Source organism: Mytilus trossulus, unplaced genomic scaffold, assembly GCF_036588685.1.
Source record: "Mytilus trossulus isolate FHL-02 unplaced genomic scaffold, PNRI_Mtr1.1.1.hap1 h1tg000343l___fragment_1__unscaffolded, whole genome shotgun sequence".
In the NCBI taxonomy this organism is placed as follows: Eukaryota; Metazoa; Mollusca; class Bivalvia; order Mytilida; family Mytilidae; genus Mytilus; species Mytilus trossulus.
This window is the reverse complement of record NW_026963332.1, coordinates 25,505-52,284: the sequence shown is the minus strand read 5'-3', so window position 1 is coordinate 52,284 and position 26,780 is coordinate 25,505. Positions and strand designations below refer to the sequence as shown.

Sequence of the window (26,780 nt, the reverse complement as noted above, 5' to 3'; positions counted from 1 at the left end):
ACACCATAAAGCTGATAGTAAATATCGTAATAGTGTAATTATTTGTATAAACATATAAAAGTTGATGCCAAACCTAGTTTGTATATACATGTAGTTGTAGAAACTAAAAAAACACAAAGCAAAAAATATGCTGCACTTTTGACCATGAGTAGATAAACAGTGATGCTCCTCACAAAAATCTTTCAACTAAAATATACTTTAGTCCATATGTTACCAATAAGAAAAAAATAAAAGATATATGTCCATCTTAGAAAAGTAATAAATAGAATAAATAAGTGATGTAATTTCTATTTTATGATGAGACCCACTGTAATTTGGATTTCCAGAACTATTTACAAAATGGCACATACATGTTAATATTGGGTTGTCTATACAAATGACATAGAATCATATGGAGAGAAAAATGGTAACCACTAAAACACAACATGTTTATAAAAAGAGGCTCTATAGAGGTTGTAATGATTTTATGGATCTATGCCCAATGTCATCAATGTTTACTCTTTAATACTAGACAACCTATTCAGACTCCTGGGCTCTAGGTCATAAAACTTTACTCAGTACTCTGAGTACAAAATAAGTGCTTGAAACACAAAATCCAGTATTTTGATTGGTTGATTCTCAAGTCTGAGTACAAAAATCTTGCTCGAAAGTTTTATGACTGCAAGGCCTGAACTTTGGCAGTAATAAACCTGAATAATTCAACTAAAAGTAACCATTGCCTCTGGCAGTCAAGTTTTTCACCTGAAGAATATTTTAAACTATGGGGTTTTGGTTAAAATATCGAAAATATAATTTCCCATAAATTTCAAAGGAAATCATTTTGTCATCATTACTTCTATATTTGTCTTAAAATTTGCACTATATAGTAAACTATGTCATGATTCTTATTTTATCAAGATTTAGCTAGGTTTTGAACAAAGGAGAAAGAAAAAAAAAGACCGTTAAGAATCGTTGGGCAATATCATTGCTTGATCAGATACAGTCTTATTAAAGTTCAAATCCTGTAAACAATGTGCTGACAAGGTACCAATCTTTAACAATGTGACCTCAATATGTGGTAAGATTAGTTCAGATTGGCCATATGCATCTACAGTAAAGATGGAAATAGGAAGTCTAAAAGGGTTCAATATACCTTTGACATACATTGGAGCTGTGTGATACCATTCAAATTTAAATAATGATAATAATAAAGATGAATTCTAAATCATCTTGCCTTTATATGAAGTTTGAAATGATTCAGCTTGATGGATTTAGAAGAAAATATTAAACTGACCATCCAGATTCCAGAACCAACAATTTCCAGTAAAAACCAAATTTTGTTGTTGTATTATAGAATCTTTAGCAAGGTTGTTATAAACAATTTTTTGGACAACTTTCATTTTAAATTGGCTTTTGTGATTTCAGAAGGGAAGTTTAAAATATGAAAAGGTAATGAACAGAGTGAAGTAGAGTTAACAGAAGGCCAGTGATGGCTTATACTGGTCATATGGACTATAAAGTGAGCTAAAACATAATATGGTTTACAAAGAATCTTTAATATCTGTAAATTTGGCTGAAAAGAACTTTCATCATCAAAGCTTAACAACACAATTAAAATGTAAATCTACATTCTACAACAACCTAACAATTATCATTTAAAAATGCAGATCCAGGGGGAAGGTTTTGGGGGTTGGAACCCCCCCCCCCCCTTTTTTTGACAATTAATGCATTTTGCATTTGAATGAGGACATAAAGTAGTAGTTGGGACCCTCTTTCTCCAAGTTTATGGACCCCCTTTAAAAAATAGCTGGATCTGCCCCTGATTTATCTAATAGTTTTAAATTCAGACACTGGACTGGAATTGTTCAGCAAGTACAATTTTTCTTTAAAGCGATGATATTGAAAATTATTTTTGTTAAATTATTTTTTTTAATTTGTATTAATATTTTCTGGGTGAATTTGTTGACATGTATCACGAACCCTTAATTGACTCTGTTTTCAGTCATATTCAGCCATTATTTATAAACTAAAAGATCTGTATCCAGCTTAGAAAGTTTATAACTAAGGCTGCTGTGAATGTCGACATGGTAAATATGAATCCTTCTGGTTGTCCTATCTTCTCTCTCAGCCATTTTACAGAATTTCCAACAAATGTCAAACTGCTCGGTTTCCTTTTTACAGGTTCCTGAAATTTATAATAATATGCAGTTATTACTCAGTAAAAATGACTGTTATTTCAAGCATTGGCAGATCCAGGGGTTATACACCTGTTTACATTTGCATAGGAACAAGACACAAAGTTACAATTTAATTTAGAGGTTAAAATTGAGAAAGGAAATGGAGAATGTGTCAAACAACAACAACCCGACCATAGAGCAGACAACAGCCGAAGGTCACCAATGGGTCTTCAATGTAGTGAGAGTTCCAGCACCCTTAGGTGTCCTTCAGCTGGCCCCTAAAAAAATATGTATACTAGTACAGTGATAATGGAAGTCATACTAAACTCTGAAACTAACACAAGAAACTAAAATTAAAAATCATACAAGACTAACAAAGGCCAGAGGCTCCTGACTTGGGACAAGCGCAAAATTGCGGCGGGGTTGAACATGTTTATGAGATCTCAATCCTCCCCCTATACCTCTAGCCAATGTAGAAAATTAAACGCATAATACGCACATTAAAATTCAGTTCAAGAGAAGTTCAGGTTCATTGTTTTATTGGAAATAAAATCATTAATTATACTGTATCTGTATTATACATGTTTGACATTTTATAGGATATATGGTTTTACTGTAAAAAAAACCCAACAAAAACATCATACAAAACAATTCAAAGGTGATTGGAGATTTTAGTGGTTGTCATAGGTTCATGTCTGTCATATTTGGTTTTCATAAACTGTTCTGTAATTAATAAGGACGTTAGTTTTCTCAACTGAATTGTGTCATAGTTTTCATGTCATGTCCTTTTAAAGTCAACCATACAGTATGGGTTTTTCATAATCAAAAACTGTATGGTTGCCTATAATTTATAAAATTCACTTTAATAAAACTTTGGTGAATAGTTGTCTCATTGCCAATCATACCACATCTCCTTTATTTTTATAGAATAACAATCCATTTCATAATATTGTGGATTGCAAAAATAATTCCAATCATTTGAATTGCAAAATTGAAATAATGCATAAAATGTATGAATCAAATCAAAAATCAATATATAAACATGTAATGATTTTTTTTATTTTTTGGGGGAAAGGGGAGGAAATTGGCAGAAATTTCAAGCAGGAAGTAGGTTGACATCTTGTCAAGTGTTCTTTGATGGCTGCATTTAATGTTTATATTGTCTTTTAATATAAAAAAGAAGATGTGGTATGATTGCCAATGAGACAACTGTCCACAAGAGACCAAAAGGACACAGACATTAACAACTATAGGTCACCGTACAGCCTTCAACATTGAGCAAAGCCCATACCGCATAGTCAGCTACAATAGGCCCTGATATGACAATGTAAAACAATTCAAACGAGAAAACTAACGTCCTTAATATTTAAATAAAACTAAAATCATGATTTACAGTATAAGATATCATTAGATACTACATGTATAATAATATCTGAGATAATAGCAAAAAAAATCAAATTTCCATAAAATTACTAACTCAGGGGCAGCAATCCAATAATTGGTTGTCAGATTTGTCTGAAAATTTCAGGGCAGCGATATCTTAATCTGATGAACATTTTTGCCACCAGTCAGATTTGCTCTAAATGCTTCAGTTTTGGAGATATAAACCAGAAATTGCATTTTACTCTATATAGATGTACTATTTTTAGCCATGTCTACCATCTTGGTTCGCAGGCTGGGTCATCCGACAAATTCTTAAAACTAGATACTATGATGATTGTGGACAAGTTTCACTGGTTACATTTTGTCTTAGTAGTTTCAGGAAAAGATTTTTGTAAAAGATTACAAAAATTTAAGAAAAATTGGTAAAATTGACTATAAAAGGCAATAACTCCTAAAGAGGACAATTTTGGTCATTTGATTTATTTGTAGATCTTCCTTTGCTGAACATTATTGCTGTTTATAGTTTATCTCTCTCTATAATATTTTTCAAAATAATTACAAAAAAACTGCAAAATTTCCTTTCAATTACCAATTAACGTGTAGCAACCCAACAACCGGTTATCCGATTCATCTGAAAATTTCAGGGCAGAAAGATCTTGACTTGATAAACAATTTGTCTCCAAATGCTTTGGTTTCAGAGTTGTAAGCTAAAATCCATATTTTACCCTATGTTCTATTTTTAGCCATGGCAGCCCTCTTGGTTGGATGGCTAGGTCACTGGACACATTTTTAAAACTAGATACCCCAATGATGATTGTGGCCAAGTTTGGTTTAATTTGGCCCAGTAGTATTAGAGAAGAAGATTTTTGTAAAAGTTAATCTCAACCCTCCCCCTATACCTCAAGCCAATGTAGAAAAGTAAACGCAATACAATACATACATTTAAAATTCAGTTCAAGAGAAGTCTGAATCTGATTTCAGTGACTGTTTAAATGCATCATGCTGCTGATTTAATGTTTAAAGCAATGCTTAAACATCAGAAAATAGCACAACTAAGGTATCAATTCTAAAAAGTTTTCAGAATAATAAATGGCTTTTCATATAGTTAAATAAACTCATAAACTCATTCAAGAGGTTTTGGAACCCTCCTTTTTTTGGATAATCAATGCATTTTAAATGGGGACATATGGTTGGAACTCAACCTAAATTCTGGCTGGATCCGCCCTGGCGGTAGTGAATACATGTGAAATAAAGTGTTGATGTATTATTGCCATAGAGACAACTACCATAAAAGACCAAAGAAATATAGATTCTAACACTGCAACAAGTGTATTACGATATTTCTCCACTCGAGACAGTTAAATTTTGGCTTGCCGAGCCCTTAAAATAATAAAATTTAACTGTTGAGAGAGGAGAAATATACGAGTTATAGTGTCGGAATCTGTTTTTCTAATGCTTTTTATCGTTCTTTTTCAAAGATTTTCAGAAAATTGTGCTCTTTATATGCGACGTCATTAGGCAAGGTCGCCTTTTTTCATGACGTCACAATAGGAAAATTGAGAAGAAAACAAAACATTTTGACGTCATAATCAAATTTCGACTAACCATTTGCCGAGAACATATTTTTCACTAGTGAGGAGAACTATTTTTCTCATACCGGTCAGGAAATGTGAAAATAGCACAAAAATTAGAGAACAAGGAAGTATAAACTGTTAACTATATGTCAAACAATACTTTACATTCTTTCATTGTTTATTAATTTACGTTTTTTGATTGAGTTAAGTCTGCCAATTGATATTTTATTGTGTGTTTTTTTATGTTGTGATGTTATGCTATTGTTTCAGAAAAAGGGAGAAGGTTTGGATCCATTAAAACGTTTAATCCCACTGCAAATGTTTGCACCTGTCCAAAGTCAGGAATCTGATGTACAGTAGTTGTCGTTTGTTTATGTAATATATACATGTTTCTTGTTTCTCGTTTTTTTTTATATAGATTAGATCGTTGGTTTTCCAGTTTGAATGGTTTTACACTAGTAATTTTGGGGCCCTTTATAGCTTGTTGTTTCGGTGTGAGCCAAGGCTCATTGTTGAAGGCCGTACATTGACCTATAATGGTTTACTTTTTTTTTAAAATTGTTATTTGGATGGAGAGTTGTCTCATTGGCACTCACACCACATCTTCCTATATCTATTTACCACCACCTTCATAGTTAGCTATCATCACTACTCTGTTGAACCGATTTGATATTTATATCAGTCCTTCATAGTTAGCTATCATCACTACTCTGTTGAACCGATTTGATATTTATATCAGTCCTTCATAGTTAGCTATCATCACTACTCTGTTGAACCGATTTGATATTTATATCAGTCCTTCATAGTTAGCTATCATCACTACTCTGTTGAACCGATTTGATATTTATATCAGTCCTTCATAGTTAGCTATCATCACTACTCTGTTGAACCGATTTGATATTTATATCAGTCCTTCATAGTTAGCTATCATCACTACTCTGTTGAACCGATTTGATATTTATATCAGTCCTTCATAGTTAGCTATCATCACTACTCTGTTGAACCGATTTGATATTTATATCAGTCCTTCATATATAGTTAGCTATCATCACTACATAGTTAGCTATCATCACTACTCTGTTGAACCGATTTGATATTTATATCAGTCCTTCATAGTTAGCTATCATCACTACTCTGTTGAACCGATTTGATATTTACATCAGTCCTTCATAGTTAGCTATCATCACTACTCTGTTGAACCGATATTTATATCAGTTATGTCTTTTGTTCATGAACCCTAAGACAGAACTCCAAAATACAGCAATCACATTTCAAGTTTAAATAACAAAAATTTGTAAGGGTTTTGCAGAACCCAGTGTCTCGTCTATTTTTGCTGTAAATCGCAGGCTCAACAACAAGCAAAAAAATCAATAAAAATATTCCTCTTGTTATTATTTTATGATTGTAAGAAAATCTAAGTCCATTTAAAAGTAAATTACAGAAAAAACAGAGTAATCTTTTAACAAACTTTACTTCTGGATACAATCTTATGATCATTAAAATAATCTTCTGCCCAAGTTCGGTACAAACCCAGGAAAAAGTCCATTTAAAAGTAAAATACGGAAAAAATGGAATTTTATTTTTACAAAATTTACTTCTGGATATTATTTTATAATCATAAACAAGCTTCTGTCCAAGTTTGGTACAAACCCAGGATAGTTTGAGAAAGTTATTAAAATTTCAAAAACTTTAACCACAGAGTGAATGTTTTGTTTCCCCGCAGAAAAAACTAAGTCCATTTATAGCAAAATACAGAAAAAATGGAATTTTATTTTTACAAAATTTACTTCTGGATACTATCTTATGATCATAAACAAGCTTCTGTCAAAGTTTGGTAGAAATCCAGTATAGTTTAAGAAAGTTATTAAAATTTCAAAAACCACAGAGTGAATATTTGTTGATGCCGCCGACGACGACTGAATGTAGGATCGCTTAGTCTCGCTTTTTCGACTAAAGTCGAAGGCTCGAGAAAAAGGTAGAAAATGTCGGGTATCACAATAAACTTCTCATATCTGCAAAACCTATGTTTTTTTTAATCAACAAAGATGTTGCATAGATTGTATATTGCATCTCATGGCAACAGCTGTATAATAATAACAATTACGATTACATTACAAGCATCCAGTCGGATAGAGTATTTTTTGGCAAATACCACGGCAGAGAGGGTTAAAAAGGCACATCCTTTTGACAAATACCCCAGCAGCATTAAAAAATGCACGACATTCATTTGATAACAGTGAATTGGTGAAAAATACACTAGCTATCAACCAATCAAAACCCAGGATTCTTACATAAGGTGTAATTAAATTGAAAATTTTGCATCAGATAGCAGACGTGATTTTCTCTTTCAATTTATCAATGGTCATATTAGTTAGCAGAGGGAGATAATTTTAATTACTCAATCAAACATTTTCAATTCAATTTAGCAGTGTCAGCCCTAACTGCGATATTTAAGACATTCTAACCTGAATTTCATCTTTGAAAGTGAACAGATCTCTATTAATTGACATCAAAATCCAGAAAACTTTACTTCATAAAGTTTAGCTTTGTCAGTTTCTGGAGAATGACATCCAATAAAGAAGTATCCAGGCACTGATGTTCCAAGAGAATAGGGAAATCTGATTCCAACTTCAGACAGTCTTTTGTTAGCAATAATTTGTCCATTCATATCTAAAATATGAATTGTATGATTGTTCCTGTCAGCTACAACAATATTATCTGATGGTGAGGTCAGAATGTCAGCTGGGTGAAAAGGTCGCCTCTTGGAGTTAATGTTGGGATTGCCTTCATATGTTCCTACCACATTTCCAGCCTGACCAAGAATTACAATTCTACCAGTTTTTATATCTAAACCATCTACCACACATATGTTTCCATTACTGGTACTGGTAATTCTCTCTGGAACTGTAAATAATGGTTTTCTGTTTTTATCCACTTCATATAAATTCAAATAATTTCCTTCATGATCCATCACTAGCACTGAACTGTAACCAGTAGCACCTAAATATTTTAACATTCCTGTAAGAATGGATGAAAAATGATAGCCATCTAAAGAACCTGTAATGACTTTGTCCCTTGTAACATGGATACACAATGGCATCACTCTTGAAAAATACCATGATACTGTATACTTAGAGTTAGACAATGCCCCTGTTCTTTGGTCAACCACCTGAAGTGTTTTGTTACCATCTACTGCTAAAATCAGATCTCCAGATGGAGTAATTGCCATGTCATGTACAACTATATTAAACTGTGACATTATTTGTGGCTTTTCTTTTGTCAAATTTAAATGCATAACAGTGTCATGAGTACCATCAGATATCCACATGGAACTGTCATGACAGGATGACATACAAAAAATGTTATTTATATCCGTTGTAAATTGTCTGCTAACTTGAATCTCTATTTGTTCTTCTCTCATTTCTCCCTGTTCAGAATCTAATGTTGAGTTTAAGGAATTTCCTAGTGCAACTTCAAACATTGTTTTGGTGTCTTGGTTTTCTTTCTCTCGTTGAATTCCAACTTCTAACATTGTTTTAGTCTCTTGGTTTTCTTTCTCCCTTTGAATTCCAACTTCTGACATTGTTTTAGTCTCTTGGTTTTCTTTTTCTCTTTGAATTCCAGCTTCTAACATTGTTTTAGTCTCTTGGTTTTCTTTCTCTCTTTGAATTCCAACTTCTAACATAGTTTCAGTCTCTTGGTTTTCTTTCTCTCTTTGAATTCCAACTTCTAACATGGTTTCAGTCTCTTGGTTTTCTTTTTCTCTTTGAATTCCAACTTCTAACATTGTTTCAGTCTCTTGGTTTTCTTTCTCTCTTTGAATTCCAACTTCTAACATTGTTTCAGTCTCTTGGTTTTCTTTTTCTCTTTGAATTCCAACTTCTAACATTGTTTTAGTGTCTTGGTTTTCTTTCTCTCTTTGAATTCCAACTTCTGACAATATTCTAGTCTCTTGGTTTTCTTTCTCACTTTGAATTCCCTCAACAGATTTAAATTCATCTATATAATTTTCCTTTTCCAAAACAGCATGCCATTTATGAATATCAGTAAGACATTTCAGACAAATGTTTTCATTACAAATTGCACAAAACAAACTGCACACATGATCCAAATGATGTTTGCATCTTATTTTCTTAAAATAAACATTTTTGTCTGAATCTTCACAAGATTTGTCTTCTAGTTCTTTCATTTGAGACATTATAAGGTTGGGGATATGTCTTTACATAGAAGGGACACTTTTGCTATATATGTATCCACAAATTAACACTGGATGTGTTTTTTAGTTTCCACCACCGTGTATCTGATACCACACAAACATACTCGTTCCAGTTTAACCAACTAACCAGAAATGTATACAATTAAATAATTCTATATCCTATTTGTTTACCATAAAAAATATGAACCAATTTAAATGATAAGCTGAAAATATGTCTTTTTATTTCTAATAAATGAAAAATTACTAGACCTATTCAAAGGTGTTTTTTTTTTAGTTATTAAAGTACAGGTGTGTGATCACTTCCTGCATGTAAAGACCTTGACATTCAGTTATTTTATAAATTGTAAACAATATTTTTATACTTCATGGTCTAGTGGTTTTGAAAAAAGAAATTTGATCAGTTCCTTCATCAAAAAATACTTAACAAAACTTGCAAATCTTTACAAGTAAAAGTAAAAGGTTGATGAATATGTTCCGGACCATATGAGTATTTGGACCATACGCGTATGGTCATGACCATATGCGTATACTCATATGGTCCGACCATACGCGTATGGTCGGACCGTATGCGTATGGTCGGACCATATGAGTATAATACTCGTTTGGTTATTAACGGGCCGGACCATATGAGTATTTGGACCATATAGGTATATATATTTTTTCAAATTACATTATAAAAGTTTCAATAATACATAAACTTTATCTAAAAAAACAGTGATGGTTTAAAACATGACATTTTTTTAAATTTTATAATCCAAAACACTACGTAAAAATTTAATATTGATGCCATAGTTAGTTTTCATCGCTAGTTACATTCGTGCATTTAGGTTTGGATGACATTCACTTCCACACGGTATCATAGCTTTTTGCATTTACAAGAAATTTGTGCACGATCTTTTTCATCAACACATTTTGTTTGCGAGAGAAAAACAAGCCTTTTTTACAGCTGCGTTCAGTGATACCGAGGTCTTTGGCAATTCTGAAGTCTACGGTGTTTTTAAGAAGCTCTACATTACAAATATCGTAAAATGACTGCAATACACCATCTTCACAACACAACTTTTGAAATAAACTAAAAGTATGCTACTTTCCTGTGACTTCTTATGTAACAGTTCATTAAGAAATGTTTGGAATTTAATTTTTTAGTCGACATATTGCCATTTACTCGTAATAACAAATCGGTAATGACCATCGGTTTAAAATGTGTTTACTTTAAATTTGACAATTAAGTAAAATTAAGTAACTATAGATGTGAAACTTCTTATTTTTATTTAGCTTATCTTTTTATTATAATATAATGATAAAATTACCTATATGATAGCGTATTTTGAATGAACGGTCATACCATATGAAGAGTTTAGAAGTATTAAAAGTAAACTGTAACAGAGTGTTAATTACCCTGACCATACGCGTATGGTCGGACCATATGAGTATATACCCATATGGTCATGACCATACGCGTATGGTCCAGATACTCATATGGTCCGGAACAAATATATATATGTTTTACCTGTATAGTAAAATGCTAATGTTGGAAATAAAATTATAATAAAAATAGAAATATTATACAAGTATCTGTAGGTACAGACAATGAAATTTCCCAGACTCCTTTTACAGCTAAAACTGTGTCACTTTTACTATGAATTTTCATAAATAATATTCGAAAGGGAACATTAATATGCACTACTTTTTTTCAAATATCAAACATAGGGTTGTGTAGCATATTTTCAACCTTAAAACGCCTTAAACTTATAGTTTAAAGTTATACTAAAATTCTGTACTACACCTCCCAACAATTTGGCAGCTCTCAATGTGTATTTTTGAACTGGTAACATTTCCAAGAAGCCAAGATTAACCCTATAATTCTTATCTGGGAATCAGATGGTAAACAAAACAAAAATCAAACAATATCATTTATTTCCCAAATGAGAAGTGGTCTGTAAAATAGCTGTATTTACAAAGTGAAACCTATACTATCTTTTATTCAAATAGAAAAATAAAAAAAATTTGAATACAACTTTTTCTCGCAATATTACTTATCCATCGGAATCATAGACTAAAAGAAATAAAATGCTCCACAGGGCCCAGCTTGATACTTAAACCCTGAACAGTTGGGGCAAGTACGGACACAACGGTCAAGCCTAATACAGCTCTGAATTTGGATTTATAATATCAAATAAACTAGAGGTATCTTTACTCAGTGTAGTTACTTGTCACTTTATAATGTTTTATAATACCCATTAAACTAGAGGTATCTTTACTCAATGTAGTTACTCACCACTTTATAATGTTTTATAATATCCAATAAACTAGAGGTATCTTTACTCAGTGTAGTTACTCACCACTTTATAATGTTTTATAATATCTAATAAACTAGAGGTATCTTTACTCAGTGTAGTTACTCACCACTTTATAATGTTTTATAATATCCAATAAACTAGAGGTATCTTTACTCAGTGTAGTTACTCACCACTTTATAATGTTTTATAATATCCAATAAACTAGAGGTATCTTTACTCAGCGTAGTTACTCAACTACAGGTATCTTTACTCAGTGTAGTTACTCACCACTTTCTAATGTTTTATAATATCCAATAAACTAGAGGTATCTTTACTCAGTGTAGTTACTCACCACTTTATAATGTTTTATAATATCCAATAAACTAGAGGTATCTTTACTAAGAGTAGGTAAATACTCAGACTTTTCTTTCCGTGTCCACCAATTTTTAGGGGATCTACAATTGAAAAACATTTGTAGGAAGCATACAACAATTCTTTGCTGTAGCCATTTTTAAAAACCAATAAAACAACCTGATTTTCAAAGATTTTTTAATTTGCTTTACTAAGCTTATTTTGATCTAATGTAATATGTTTCTTCATTGGTTAGTTTTGGGCTAAACTTTCAGATTTTCTTGATCTGTAAGCATTTGTTTTCATTTAGCTTTCCAAACTTTTTGATATATAGATTTCTAAAGGTTCATGTCAGCTTTTCACAAAAAAATCTTATATCAGACATAAGATTGTTTATTATATGAAAGGCAAGGCAATCTGTCAACAATTATCATTTGGAATTATATAAAGTGAGTATATTAAGCACTTATGACTTATTCTATGCAAGTTTGCTCTTACTCCCTATCTTTTCAATAAAAGAATTAAAAGTGATACATCAACACACTTGATTTAATGGACCTCTTTATTCTATGTGACCTTTAAATGACCTCGGTATTCCATAAAAGCTATAAATGACATCATAATTCCAAGTCACCTTCAAATGACCTTTTTATTCCATAAACTTTCAAATGACCTTTTTAATCCAAATAACCTTCAAATGACCTCTTTATTCCTTGTAACCTTCAAATGACCTCTTTATTCAAAGTATCCTTCAAATGACCTCTTTCTTCAAAATGACTTTCTAATGACCTCTTTATTCCATGTAAGTATCTAATAACTGATAGTTAACAAATTATCTACCTTGTTTGGCTGGAACTTGTGTAATGGTAATGGTACAATTTGGCTCTAATATATTTTGGTGGAGCATCTGGGAATGGATTGTTGGCGATCAACTCTAGAACCTCCTCCTGCCCAGTAAGCAATCGATACACCATTGTTACAAACCATGGATTATGTTGATAGTTACCAAGGGCAGCAAACCACATCTGCCAATCCAATCTTGGTTGATGAGGTGCTGAAATTATTACAGACAATATATTCTTTTTTGATCTATTCTCATAACATTAGAAGACTCTACATATGGACATATTCAGTCAGAATGCTTGGAAAGCACCACAAACATAACTAGAATAGAAGTGATGAAATTCATTAATTTTCATGGGTACTAACTTTTGTGAATTAAGGAAAACTTGTCTTTTTGTGTCTTTTTGATTTTCTTGTATAGTCAAAATCTATACACTAGCATATAGAAAATGTGTAATTTGGTGAACATTTAAAATTGTGGTTTATTAATACATGTAGCCATGAAATCTATAATAATTACATTTAAAATTGTGGTTTATTAATACCCATGAAATCTATAATAATTACATTTAAAATTGGGGTTCATTAATACCCATGAAATCTATAACAATTACATTTAAAATTTTGGTTCATTAATACCCATGAAATCTATAATAATTGTTATCCAATGAATAATAATGAATACAGATAATAAGATAGCTTGATGCATTACTTTATGCAGACTAGTTTGAGAAAAAGTAGAATACTGTGAATTAATCGATGTTGGGAGGATATCAATTTTGTTGATTTAATGGGTATAAGTGAACATGATGTTTTCAAGAACAGTGGGAGATCCAGAAATTTTCATAAGTGGGGGCCCACTTACTGACCTAAGAGGGGGCCCGCTCCAGTCATGCTTCAGTGATTCCCTATGTAAGCAACCAAATTTTTTCCCAAAAAGGGGGGGCCTAGCTGGCCCCCTGCCCTAAATCTGCCGATTAAGAATGTTTCAAATTTCTATAGGTTACTATGCAAATTTGCAAACCATGAAATCAAATATCCAAACAAAAGAACAATTTTACCCCTATTTACAAAAATGTGTACCCTTGAAACTGAATGAAAAGTATTTGTTTTTGTAGTGTTTTCCTATTCATAAAAATGTTATCAACAATGAATCCAAAGTAAATGTTTGCAGATGGCCTGAAATTTTGTACGCTGAATAGTTTAAATAGAAATGATGCTGCATTTGTTAATAGTAAAAAGAAAATTTTGTGGTCTAGCAGTTACTACAGATATCACAAAAACTTAAATCTGAATCATCAATGAAAATTATGTCAAGTCGAATAAACACAATCATAAGGACATATGAGGCTTACAATGGTTGTAAACAGAAAACATGGCTAACCTATATCAAAGTATCTGCAAATATTATGCAGTAACAAGAACTTAAAGTTGATCAAGGAATCAAGAAATTTCAGGAAGTACTTCAGTGAGGTTATGGAATTTCAGTAAGTACTTCAGTGAGGTTATGGAATTTCAGGAAGTACTTCAGTGAGGTTTTGGAATTTCAGGAAGTACTTCAGTGAGGTTTTGGAATTTTAGGAAGTACTTCAATGAGGTTTTTGGAATTTTAGTCAGATGTTCTGACTCCTGATTTTTTTTACCATATGATACAATGTCAAATATTTTGCCTCATAACTGCACCCATTTATCTTTTCATATAAAATTAATAATAACTCATAAAATGTCATTTACCAAAATTTAAAGTCATAAGAAACGGGTGACCGGTGAAAAATAATGTTCTTCCAATTCTTGAACCAATGCATACAAACATCATAAACTTAGTCTTTTGTGCTCGAATTTATAATTTTTTTCGTGTAAATTTTGTATAATTGTCAATTTTTTTTTCAATCGGCCAGTGTTGTTGTGAAAATATGGCAGGTAATCAAAGTTCCTGTTTTGAAGCCGAATTTTAACGATTGTCATCTATTTGTCAACAATTGACGAAAAATAAACAAAATGCATGGAAATTGAGCACGTGTTTAACATGTAAATTCAGTTATCGGTAATTCGTATATTTTCCCTTTGATCTTACTGCCTAATATTTATGAGTATCAACGTACTGGCTGTATCACTGAAAATATTAGGCAATACATTGCGTGACGTCATAACATTGCGTGACATCATAATTACCGATAAACAGAATACTAGGTAGTTTGGTTTTTGATACTGACTATATCATGTTGAATATCTTAACTCGCCCTAACGGGCTCATCTAGATATTCCACATGATAAAGTCAGTATCAAACACTCAACTACCTATTATTCTATATATAATAGTTTATTTTAAGGACATCCATGCGTAATGTGATCACCGGATTTTTACGAGATGGGTCACACTGAGGTCACTTTGCATACGGAAAATATGTTGGGGAATTGCTTCCTGGAAGGAAGCAATTCAAATAAAGTAAACTTCTTCTAATAAAGAATTTTCTTTAGAAAAAAGTATATGTACATAAGTTTTATAATGAAAACTATCCATCGAGCTATAAAAAAACATATGCATTATTTTTTTGATTTGAGGTTTCTTATGACTTTAAGCAGATTCTTGTTTTTTTTAATCATTTGATTTGAGACCAAATAATACCAATGCAAGTCAGCCTTTCTCACCCAATTTCAAAAATCAAATATCTCAAAAAAAGTTTCATGATCTATCAATATTTAGCTTATTTTGATCCTTAACAAATGCTCTTCCAACTTATTGTCTTGATTTTTTTAATTTCATCTGAGTGTTATGGTCAGTTCTAATATGAGGTGCTTCTTCCGCTTTGTAAACAACACCGTGTGAAAATTCTCGATATATTTATACTTAGCGCACTCAGAAATATTCAAAATAATGGATGTTACAATATACCTCCCACGTAAATCCACATGTATTTGAACTAATTTTCAAACGTATTGCCGATTTTATTGTATTAAAAGTTGAAATAAAACAAAAGAATTTTTATTCTTATTCGGATGCATAATAAAATAAAATAATATACTACAACTATAGTTGTGTTTATTTCCTAAATATAGTAACACAGCTTTCTTTTGTGAAATGTCAATTTCATCATGGAACGCTTTCTTTATAAAATCAGGGGTTCATTAGGGATGAAAATTTTCTTGATATTTATGTTAAGATTTTAAAAGCTATCAATATACTAATTTAAGTTGCAGTATAAAAACAATTTTTTTTTTTGTATCCATCGAAGTTCGTATACTATTGTATTAAAATGGTTTTCTGAGGTAGGTGTTGTTTTATTTTCTATTTTATTGCATTATTCGCCAATTAACTGATTTCAGCGAGTCCATGACATGTCAATTTTGGTTTTGATGGTAGCTTACGAGAAAACATGTAAATTAAAAGTCGCAAATATTGGGTGTGAGAATTAAACATATTTTTTTCTAGCGGTAATTTACAAAATAAACAATGCAAGCTAAAGATCTAGATTTATGTGATTATTTGAGCTGTATCTAACCAGGAGTAAAAAAGAACAGCTACACACACGGCATTACCATCCTCGCTTCAGTATTTGAATGAAATTATTTGTCAGATTAGAATCAAAATAATTCATGGAAGCCATAGATTTGTTGTAAATTTACACATGGCCTGTAATAAAATTAGATAATCACGGCTCAGGTCATGTGTAAAGGAGTAGGTCCGGTAAGAACCGATTTTGGCCTCAAATTTCAGGTTCATCTGACGAAAGATTTTGACCACTTTTTAAACATTTAAGTGTCTATTTCATTTGAATCAATTAGTTTATGGGGAAAATTTTAACTGATTTAGCCATTAAAAAAGATCAGATTCAAGCTCAAATATGAATAATCTACCAAATATGCCGAAAAATGACACTTTTCAGATGGTTTTTGTCAAAAATGAAAGTGGCCGCGCATCCGTGTTCATTGTCAACCTTTATATATGTTATATAATATAATAAAATACAGCTTCCATTTCAATATTAAGGATGAACACGAATGTGGCCACTTCCGTTTTACACGAAAACCGTCTCAATTTTAACTAAAATGCTAGAATTGTGACGATTTCAGTAATTTAGCATGACTTTATGGTGCTAGTACTCAATAAATGTGCATTATTATGGCAAAAACAGCCCATATTTATGTAGCAGAAGCATTCTACTGTATAATGAATAACTAAAAGTTTACATTTTTATTAATTTTGTAAAACTGCTATATTTTTGGGCCAAAAAGGTGTCTTACTGGACCTACTCCTTTACAACATGGAATTCCATGAATTATTTCTTAAATTACCCATGTCTCTTTATCTATACTGTTATCCCTATACTCACCAACTATAGGTAATTTTTTAGACAGGTTTCCAGGTTTATACAGGAACTCATACTCCTTCCAACCTGTCTGCATACTGTTACTGCCTTCTACAATAACTTCTGGTCTACCACCGACACCAGTCATTCTACACAGAAACAAAACAAAGCAGATATAAAATTCATTTGATTTTTTCTCTTTTTTCTTCATTTTAAGTGAGTATAACAGTATAACATCCAATAAAAGCACTTTTTTTTTGCTTTGATTTGTGACATAAATCTATACACAATATCCTTTATTTCCATCATAGTTTACTTTTAAGCAATAAACACTTTTGTGCAATGCATTTTTTTCTGGTCTTTTGTCATCACAACTATTGGCCTATCTGACCAAAAATACTGTAGGTATAGGCTGTTGCCTTTATCTTAATATGAGTGAAATTATTCCCAAATCAGAATATATTTTTTTTTTTTTTGCTATTAACATCTTAAAATATAAGAAGTCAAAAGGCATGAAGCAAATGAACAATAAGACTGATAAATCAAAAAATTGTGCTTAACGTGAGGGTGCCTAAATTGCTCCTATTTTGACAGTTTGTTTTCACCAATCTTATTTTGAATTCATATGGAATCATAGAAAAATTGGTCTGAACTGACTTCCAATGATTCAATGATTCTGACTTCTGACTTCCAATGATTCAATGATTCTGTAAAGAGGAGTACCCAAATTGCATCCATTCTGAAATTCACATCTTCAAAAGTCTAATAACAGAGGTTTTGTTCAATTTCTTCAAGTATTTTGAACAATTTGATATCAGTCCATGCTTACTCTTCATTTTTTAAGAAATGGATACTTGTAACATGCTGTATTTGCTAATTTTAAACAGGTGACATTTGGATGACTTCTCATGGCAACATTTCCGTACATTTTGCTTTTTCGATAAACACTTCATCTGTTGATAAATACTTTAAACGTATTGTGCATATCTAAATATTTTTTTATTATGTTGAAAGACGTGCACAGTATCAATTCATAAAAATACAAGTAAGGAAATCTTAAAAGATTTCCGCTGCCATATTTTCCAAATAGGTGCAATTTGGGTTCTTGGTGCAATTTGAGTACCGTTACCTTACATTTATTATTGTAATTGTTTAAAGATGGACAAAAATATGAGCTTAAATAGCATACAACTTACGGTGCCAATATTCACAAACTTTGTATTTTTGCAGAACTTGTCATTATGCAGTTTCCAAAACAATAAAAATGGTGCTTTTTTCATAAAACAAAAATATCTCTGAATTTACAGCATATTGATACTATCATTTGCTTTACTTATGAAACACATAGGTTGTTTTAAGATCATTTAATCTGGCTAGGACATATGTATTTACTTGATCAAAATTATTAGATTGTCCTGTACATCATACAAAACAGCCTTAGATACAAACACAACCAAAGTACAAAATTGATAATGATCTTGGGAATATAATGATAGGGAAACTTTAGTCTATAAATGTTCAAAATATGATCAACCAACTAAATGTTTAGTCCAAAAACAGCCACATAATTAAAACATGAAATAATTCCAACAAATATATAAGTGTTTCCAGCATGCTAAAAAAACAAAGAACTAACATAAAAGACACACTGGGACACACAGACAGAAAAATGACCCTAAGCAGCAAACATGGACAGAGACTATGAAAAAAGTGGTGTAAAGTCTTACGTTCTAAACAGTCCATATGAACTGGTAATTTGGAAGGGGTCAAGTTTTTCATTGACATTACGAACTGCTGGTGGAATTTTTTGGTTTGACTTCCAATCTAATTCATTAGTAAAAGGAACCTGCAATCAGAAATGTTTTAAGACTTTATCTAATTTAAGTCTTTCATGCACAGTGTACTTTTTATACATGCATTATTGATTTAAGCTATTGACAAAGGGAACCAAGTTTTGATAGGTTATAACCAATTCAGATCTTTTTCTGAAAAGCTGATATTGATCCTGACCAATCAGATCCATGGTTTCATTTGACTATATCACTATAGACTTGCAAACAGAAAACTAGAAATTGATCAAGGTCAGGATTGATTAGTTGGTTGTTGTTTGCTTAATGTCCAGTGGCAAGTATTTCATGCATATATAGGATAAGAAAACAACAATGAAGTAACACACGTAAAAATAAGACATCAAAGTCTGCCGTGACAATGTCCCATGTTTATATTTCCCTGTACCTTCTAAATAATCCATATGAATTTGCTAAGTGAAATTCTTTAGTTTTTTCATGCATTCTTGTAATATCTGTTGGGAGTAGTTTCTGTGACGGACGATGGATACCTGTTGTAAACGGTACCTAAAATATGGAATATTTTCTTCATTTCATTCAAAAGAAACTATCAAATTATATAAACATGATTAAATAACATTGCATTAAAATAAAACTATTGTAACATTTTGAGTGTCAAAATCACTTTATACACATATTATCATTTCCTATCCAAAACTAAATAATTTTTAAATGAATTCTAAAATAATAGTCCAGTAACTGCTTACGCTTCCAGAGCACAGATTAGTCCTTCTTTTCATTGGTTTATTGATACTTAACCTATTATCAGTGCACTAGCTTACTGTTAAATAACCAACTAGTTTTCAAGCTTTAATATCACATAATAGTCACTGAAGTTACATCTGTTTCAGTGCTTTTAAAAAGCAGATGAATACTGTCAAACAATGTTCTAACAGAAAAGCTAACAGTGTCAACTAGCTTTATATTGCAATTTTCAGTGGCTGCCATTTTTTGTATGTTTCTATATTCAAGTGTAAGCCTTAAAAAATGTCCCATAGTAATCTTTGCCAAGATATTGTTATACATTGGATATAAAATTAAACAAACATGAACAAGGGGATATGGTGAACGCCATAAAATAAGATGTAAATTAGGTCATTTAGAGGTTCTAATAAAACAACCTCTGTTTTTGATATGTATCAAACAGGTGAAAAAAATGTCAGCTTGTTTTATTCCATTTCATCTTGAAAGCCAATAATCTGTCACAGAATATAAAGTGTCACCTTGGTTGTGAAACAGTTTATATGTTACATTACTTACCAGACTTAAACAGAACATTGCCACAGCAAGCACACCAAACACTAGACATAAAACAGCTGACCATACTTTCCATACAATACTAGAATCAGTTATGAAACATCTAGAAAATAAAATTAAGATCACAAACATATAGCACAGCTGGCCATACTTTCCATACTTTAGTGGAGTAAAATATAAAACATTTATAAACTAAAATGTAGATCACAATCATATATAACGTTATTCCCCAAACTTTCAAAACATTAATGAAGTCATTAGATAACTAGAAATGGACAATGTCCCCCCCCCCCTCTTTTCTGCTCTGCCATATGTATGTATGTACAAAGATCCCTCCGTGAACGGAGCACCCCTCGATTGCTGCGAGGGTACAGTGGAATCCGTGTACACTCCATATCAGGTTTAATGGAGATGTGTCACTAACTTATACATATGCATCAGTATTGTTCCAAATATTTTAGATTTGACAAACAGTGCTGTTGGAATTGAACGTGACATTGTAACGTTGTCTGTAAGACACAAATGATGCCACTGCCAATGAAAGTTATGAGTTTAACATTATGTATGATGATGTAACTTTAGGATGAGATAGCCTGACAAACCATGATCTCTTTATGTAGCTGGTTCCAAAAAAATGACTAAATCCAACTACATCTCATTTTCAGAATATTTGAAATAAATCAAAATCCTGTGGCCATGTACACCTCCATTATGTGTATGAACAGCCCACAAAATATTAACACTGTAGGAGGATATAGCCTAACAAATAATGTATCTTAATCTACATGGACAAACAGACAGACATACAGACCCATGAATATACCCACGGAAAAACAGACAGGGGTAAACTAATATGTTCCCCTCCCTGACATTTTGTCGTGGGTGCATAATAAAACATCTAAATAATAAAGTTTTTGAATACTAAAACACAATACTTAATACTGATGACCAAACAGTCAATACAATACTGTAGTCAAATTACTGTAATTATATAAAGCTCTAAATCATCACATAAAAAAATGGTTGAGCAAACTGTCTGAACAATACTAGAATGAGAGAGTATTGCATATGCTTTTCAATGTCACCTGATGACAAGAACATGGGATGAGTTAACACATATAATAGACTATGCGGTATGGGCCTTGCTCATTGTCGAAGGCCGTACGGTGACCTATAGTTGTTAATGTCTGTGTCATTTTGGTCTCTTGTGGAGAGTTGTCTCATTGGCAATCATACCATATCTTCTTTTTCATATAAGCTTTGTAGTGAGAAGGTTTTGTGTTTTTAATTCATGTTGTAAAACAGATGTTCTTGATAACATATAATTTCAAGTAATTTTCTATGTCCAAGGGCCACAACTAATATAGTAGTCTAAAAATATGAACTTACCAAGACAAAAACTTATTTATTTTTTTTCAAATTTTTCTACCTGGGGTTGTGAGTTTTACTGGAATATTTATAACTTTTTAGAAGTTTTTGGTGAAATGAATTGCTCTATCTCAACTGGGCAAGTATAAAGTATTCATGATAATTTACTTAAGAGTAAAACATATGCAGGATTATTTGACATACATGTACTGACATACTAACCTTAATACAGAAAGAAGAACTTCATATCCCAGAGATACACAACCTATTACTATTGTCCATGGAACTATTTGTTCTAACCAATGGTCAAATTCTTTAGAACTAAAAGCTAGAAAATAATGAAACAGATAATATATATATTCAGAAAAAGTTTTATCAGTATACAACAGATAAACATTTCTAGATAGTGTGTGACCTCTTGGTCTTGTATTTTTTAAGGTGTTTTTTGTTGTTGTTTTAGAGCTGTCTTATTTAAAAATACCCCATAATTGTTCATATTCATGTGTTAAAGCAATATGATATCATTATCTGTAGATTGCTTATTTCCACGTGAATCTCATCCAGTAGTCAAGTCATTTACCCTATTTCTAATTTTTCCTTGATAAATTATCTATCAAGTTTTAGCTTTCTGTATCTCATAAAAACACTGTATGCAATACATACTATTAGATCAATTGATTTAACATGTCTGCACCATATGATAAATTAATAATATCCATGATAAATTAATAATATCCATGATAAATTAATAATATTCATGATAAACTGCTATGATGTGACCAAGTCAGGAACCTATAGTTCTTATATGATTTGTTAAAATTTCTTTAAATTGTCATGAATAAGATGTATAAAATGTTATGCTCAATGCATCATGTTTTGTTTACTCTGGTGAACAGTTGTATCATTGGCAATCCTATCACCTATATCTAATTTTACATTTTCTTGGGCTTCCACTGGGGTAAAGCTGATGACCATAACTGTATTCACGGTCATCCAAAGATGTCAGATGAAAAATCATACATTTCAACGATGTAAATTTATAAAAGATTCACACAGAAATCACTAATTACTACCGAGAAATGTGCTTGAAACAGGAATTTCGATTTGAAAAAATCACTCAGATGACCTTAAATCACAATAGAGATGACCGTAACAGAATCAGTGATTCATAACAAGGGTGACCGTAATTTGTTTTAAGATGACCGTAATTTGTAAATGATGACCATAACTTTTAAAGGATGACAGTCATTTCTAAGAAATATCTGTATTTATATAACTACCTTTTTGTATCCAATGAAGTTAATCGTGTTGGTATAAACGTATTAATATGAGAGTATTATCCTATAAGAAGAAGAAACTAAGACGTGCTTCAAATGCATAGTTCACTATATGTATCTTTTTTTTCAAATCGAATTTCCCATTTCATGCACATTTCTCAGTAGAAATTTGTGATTTTCGAGTGAATCTTTTATAAATTTACATCGTTTCAATGTATGATTTGTAAAGAAAATGATATAGAAACACTTTAACAGACAATTCAGAAACTGACCTAATTTTCCATCTGACATCTTGGGATGACCGTGAATGCAGTTACGGGCATAAGCTTTACCCCAGTGGCTTCAGATGTTGAGAAAGATTGAGATCAGTATTGTGGTGAAGCAAATGTTTTAAAAGGACAGAATCAGATAAGTATACTATCGAAGATTCCATACAATGTCTAATTTGTTGTTGAGATTGTTAATCAGGAAATTTTTAATTATTTCTAAAATTCCTGACCTTTGCATATTTTTAAGGTGTTTTTTTCTCTCTAAAATAAAACGTGCAAATAAAATTCTACTTTTAACAGCAGTAACTATGTACACTATAATTATTTTACCTATTTCTGACTTTATAGAAAAACTTGGACTGGTTACAACTTGTAACGAAAACAGCTTCCAAGTCTGGTAACCTATGTAACATACTGTTACTATCTCAAAAATGTTAGATAAACTTCCAGTAGATCTTGTTCTCTTCCTTCCTGAAATATAAATAGAACAATAGTCAATGTTACTTTAATATGCTTACTTCTATCGTCATATATATATATATAATTCAAATAAAATATACAATATTTTCGACTATACATTTGCAGCAAATTGTCCAAAGTAAGCATTCAGGAGAAATTGGAAAGTGACTATTCCAGTAGTTTTTTATAACAGTGTGAACTGTGTTGGAACTTAGAGACAGAGAAAATGATGAGAGAAAGTAAATAACTATATTAATGATTTGAGTTTTTTCTTTAATTCCTTATACTGCTGATCAGGGTAATTCTTAAGAACATAACATTTGTCCATTTTTCTTTTCAATTCTTACTTACAAATCAAATAAATATTGGTACATTTAGTGGATTATTAAGCCCTGCCTACAATACTAGTGGGTATTTTGTTTCAAAATAGGTAAGGTAATCTAACTGTCTCTTAATATTGGTCAAAAGTTTTTGATATAAGGTGGCCTGTGATTCATCAGCTTGAAACTTAAATAATACACATGTTTGTTATAAAGTTAACATTTTGGAATATAGGACAAATTAGGGTTTTGTTGCAGCATTTACATTTTACCTGACATGGAAATGTGATATTGTTAACAGGGAATAGTATTCCATGATTTCATATTCTCATTGTAAATGTATTATTATACAGACCGCTTAGTTCTTGAGGTAAACATATTGCACATAGAAAAAAGTTTCATACATCATAACAATAAAGTGACCCTTCTAGAAAGCTGTATTTTATAGATATTAAATGATGTGAAAAATGAGTTACAGTAAAGGCTGTCAGTACTACTAAGATCTATATGTAAACTGTTTGTTTACCAGGAGTGGGCAGTTATGGTATTAAGTGTTATTTAACCAGAAAACAAGTGTTTGTTGACTTCTCAACAAGTTTATCTTTGGTCAAGATAATTTGTTGTTTAAGAAAAGTGAACTATTTTGATAAGTTTCTGTACTAATAATCTCGATAATGAACAAAATTCAATGTATGCTTTAGAAACGTTTATTGATATAAGACTGGAATCACATAAGAATATAATAAGGAAAATTTTACCTTTTTAATAACATGTGAATACCAAGGTTTTTTTTTCTTTCTTACACCTATGTACTTTATATTGACTTTGATCTTTGGTATTTAGACCTTTTAAAGTTGACAAAGATTCATAATTTCTCAAGTTCTACTTTATAATCCATGGCTTGCATTGATGCAGTCAAGTTTCGGCTAATATACTCTATGTTCATAAACTTGAACATCCCAAAACATTTATTGTATTCTCTTACTATTTAATGATGCCCATACCCAGATTTAGAGTTTTTATTTTCCAATTTTTTTTAGTGAGGAGAACAACATGTACACATTAAACTTTCTAAAACTCTTGTCAAATAAATAGTTTTTACCAAATCTAAATCATTTAATCTGTTTTACCTTTCTTTCCAAATGCCTGGTCATCTAGTAAAGGAATACATAGCACTATGGTCAAAAGGTTGAAGAAATTATAGTTCCCTGTTAATATGATCAAGATCTGTAGCATTAGCTGAAAATAGACGATATAGAAAAAACGTTAATAATTATTGTAGGAGACATAAATTTTGAACCTGTAACAAGTCATGCTGTCCAGAGTCCAGACTATGTGTTGTCTGTCCATGTTTGTATTATTACTTTTATTCGAAGGAGATGGATGTTGATTTCAAAAGCACAAAGTAACTTGACCATTTACAGCCAATTTCATTGAGTGTGTAGATAAAGGTAATAGCTTGCTTGTTAGCTGAACCATGAGGTCATAACTAGCAAGGTATACTTCCCTCCTTTGGAAGCAGCCTAATCCTAGACAGACCGATTGGTTATCTGTTGGACTAGTCTATTCTTAAAGGAGGGTAGTTTACCTAACCTAATAATGACTTCATATTTCAGCTAGCAAGCAAGCTAACCAAAGATTTTACCTTTAGCTACACACTCGATGAAATCAGCTTTAACACAGTACATTTCTAGTATAACAGTGTAGATAAAAAAAAAATCAAGACATATAGTGAAACTAGATATGGACAATTCCCCCCATTTTATGCTCTGCAATATGCATGATAAAATAAAGTAAAACATATATGTGAGTACAGTTTTTAGATTTGACTAACAGTGATGTTGGTATACGACTTAAAATTGTCATGCTGATGTATTCAGACATTCAGACAAATAATGCACCTGCCTGACCATAGGATATTTAAATTTAATATTATGTATCATATGTATATAGTTTCTGCCGTTCAATTAGAGTTATCAAGATACCCAGTACTATAAATTTAGAAATGATTGATGAGAAATAGTTGTGCATACCCCTGGGGTCATGGACATCAGGGTACTGTGTCCACCTTTATACTTGCTGTTTGGGGTGAGGCAAGGCTGTTGACCTATAATGGTTTAAGTTTTGCAAATTGTGACTTGGATGGAAAGTTGTCTCATTGGCACTTATACCACATCTTTTTTTCATATTCAAATTATAAGCACTATCAACAAGATGACCAATGGTCTATCATTTTCATGTACATATAGATGACTTTTGTATCGTTCTATCATCTTTCTGCATAATCCATAGAACTAGTTCAAACTGATCTATAGTCATAGGGCAAAAATTGATGAATAGATTCATGTAAAAAGAATCCTTTCTGCTAAATGATACATATGAAAGCTCATCATGTATTCACAAAAACTCATTAATTTTGCACAAGTTGATCAAATTATTTCCTAATTTGATGAGAAATATTGAATAATTTTTAAAGTTAATATATTACTTTTTTTTTTTAAAGTTTATATATGACTTCAAACAAATGCTTTCATACCAATAAATTAAAAAAATACTTCGTTTTTTATGACATCAATACATATATATATCAGGTATAAACATATAAACCTTTTATATGAAATCAATAATTTAAAAATTCCTTCATTTTTTATCAATAAATTTCTATCTAACCACACAAACATGATATGAAATGAAAACTTTAAGGAGAAATTTAAATGTACAAATAAAATGTCTGGTCAATGCAAGTACCAGTGTAATATATATACATACAAGTCAATCATAGACCAGATTAAATGTCACACTTGCTTGAACAATTTCTTTAAATGAAATACATTTTACAAATAAAAATCTCTGTTTATCTACTACCAATTTAAA

General features: G+C 31.3%; 1 protein-coding gene across 2 annotated transcripts; it reads right to left on the bottom strand.

Moving 5' to 3' along the window:
* Positions 1-1,821: 1,821 nt before the first annotated feature.
* LOC134701798 (lipase maturation factor 2-like) lies at positions 1,822-26,780 on the bottom strand. Of its 2 annotated transcripts, none has more exons than XM_063562918.1 (10): positions 26,676-26,780; positions 25,037-25,145; positions 23,458-23,598; positions 21,804-21,909; positions 20,217-20,316; positions 19,345-19,463; positions 17,134-17,258; positions 12,800-13,013; positions 11,961-12,063; positions 1,822-2,164 (listed from the first exon to the last, which is right to left on the bottom strand). In XM_063562918.1, the coding sequence occupies exons 2-10, from the start codon at positions 25,140-25,142 to the stop codon at positions 2,006-2,008; spliced, it is 1,173 nt and encodes a 390-aa protein (XP_063418988.1). In that variant the 5' UTR covers positions 25,143-25,145; positions 26,676-26,780; the 3' UTR covers positions 1,822-2,005. The 2 variants fall into 2 exon arrangements, with proteins under 2 accessions (XP_063418988.1, XP_063418989.1); XM_063562919.1 differs by lacking the exon at positions 19,345-19,463 and adding an exon at positions 18,837-18,955.

Bases quoted from the DNA above. Each gene is read 5' to 3' on its own strand.
- LOC134701798 (XM_063562918.1), bottom strand. From the start codon at position 25,142: ATGCTACAGATCTTGATCATATTAACAGGGAACTATAATTTCTTCAAC. The intron at 17,259-19,344 runs GTACAGGGAAAT...GTTTCTGTGTAG, and splicing joins TCATATGGATTATTTAGAAG to AATGACTGGTGTCGGTGGTA. The intron at 2,165-11,960 runs GTGAGTAACTAC...TATAAATTTCAG, and splicing joins TTATAAAACATTATAAAGTG to GAACCTGTAAAAAGGAAACC.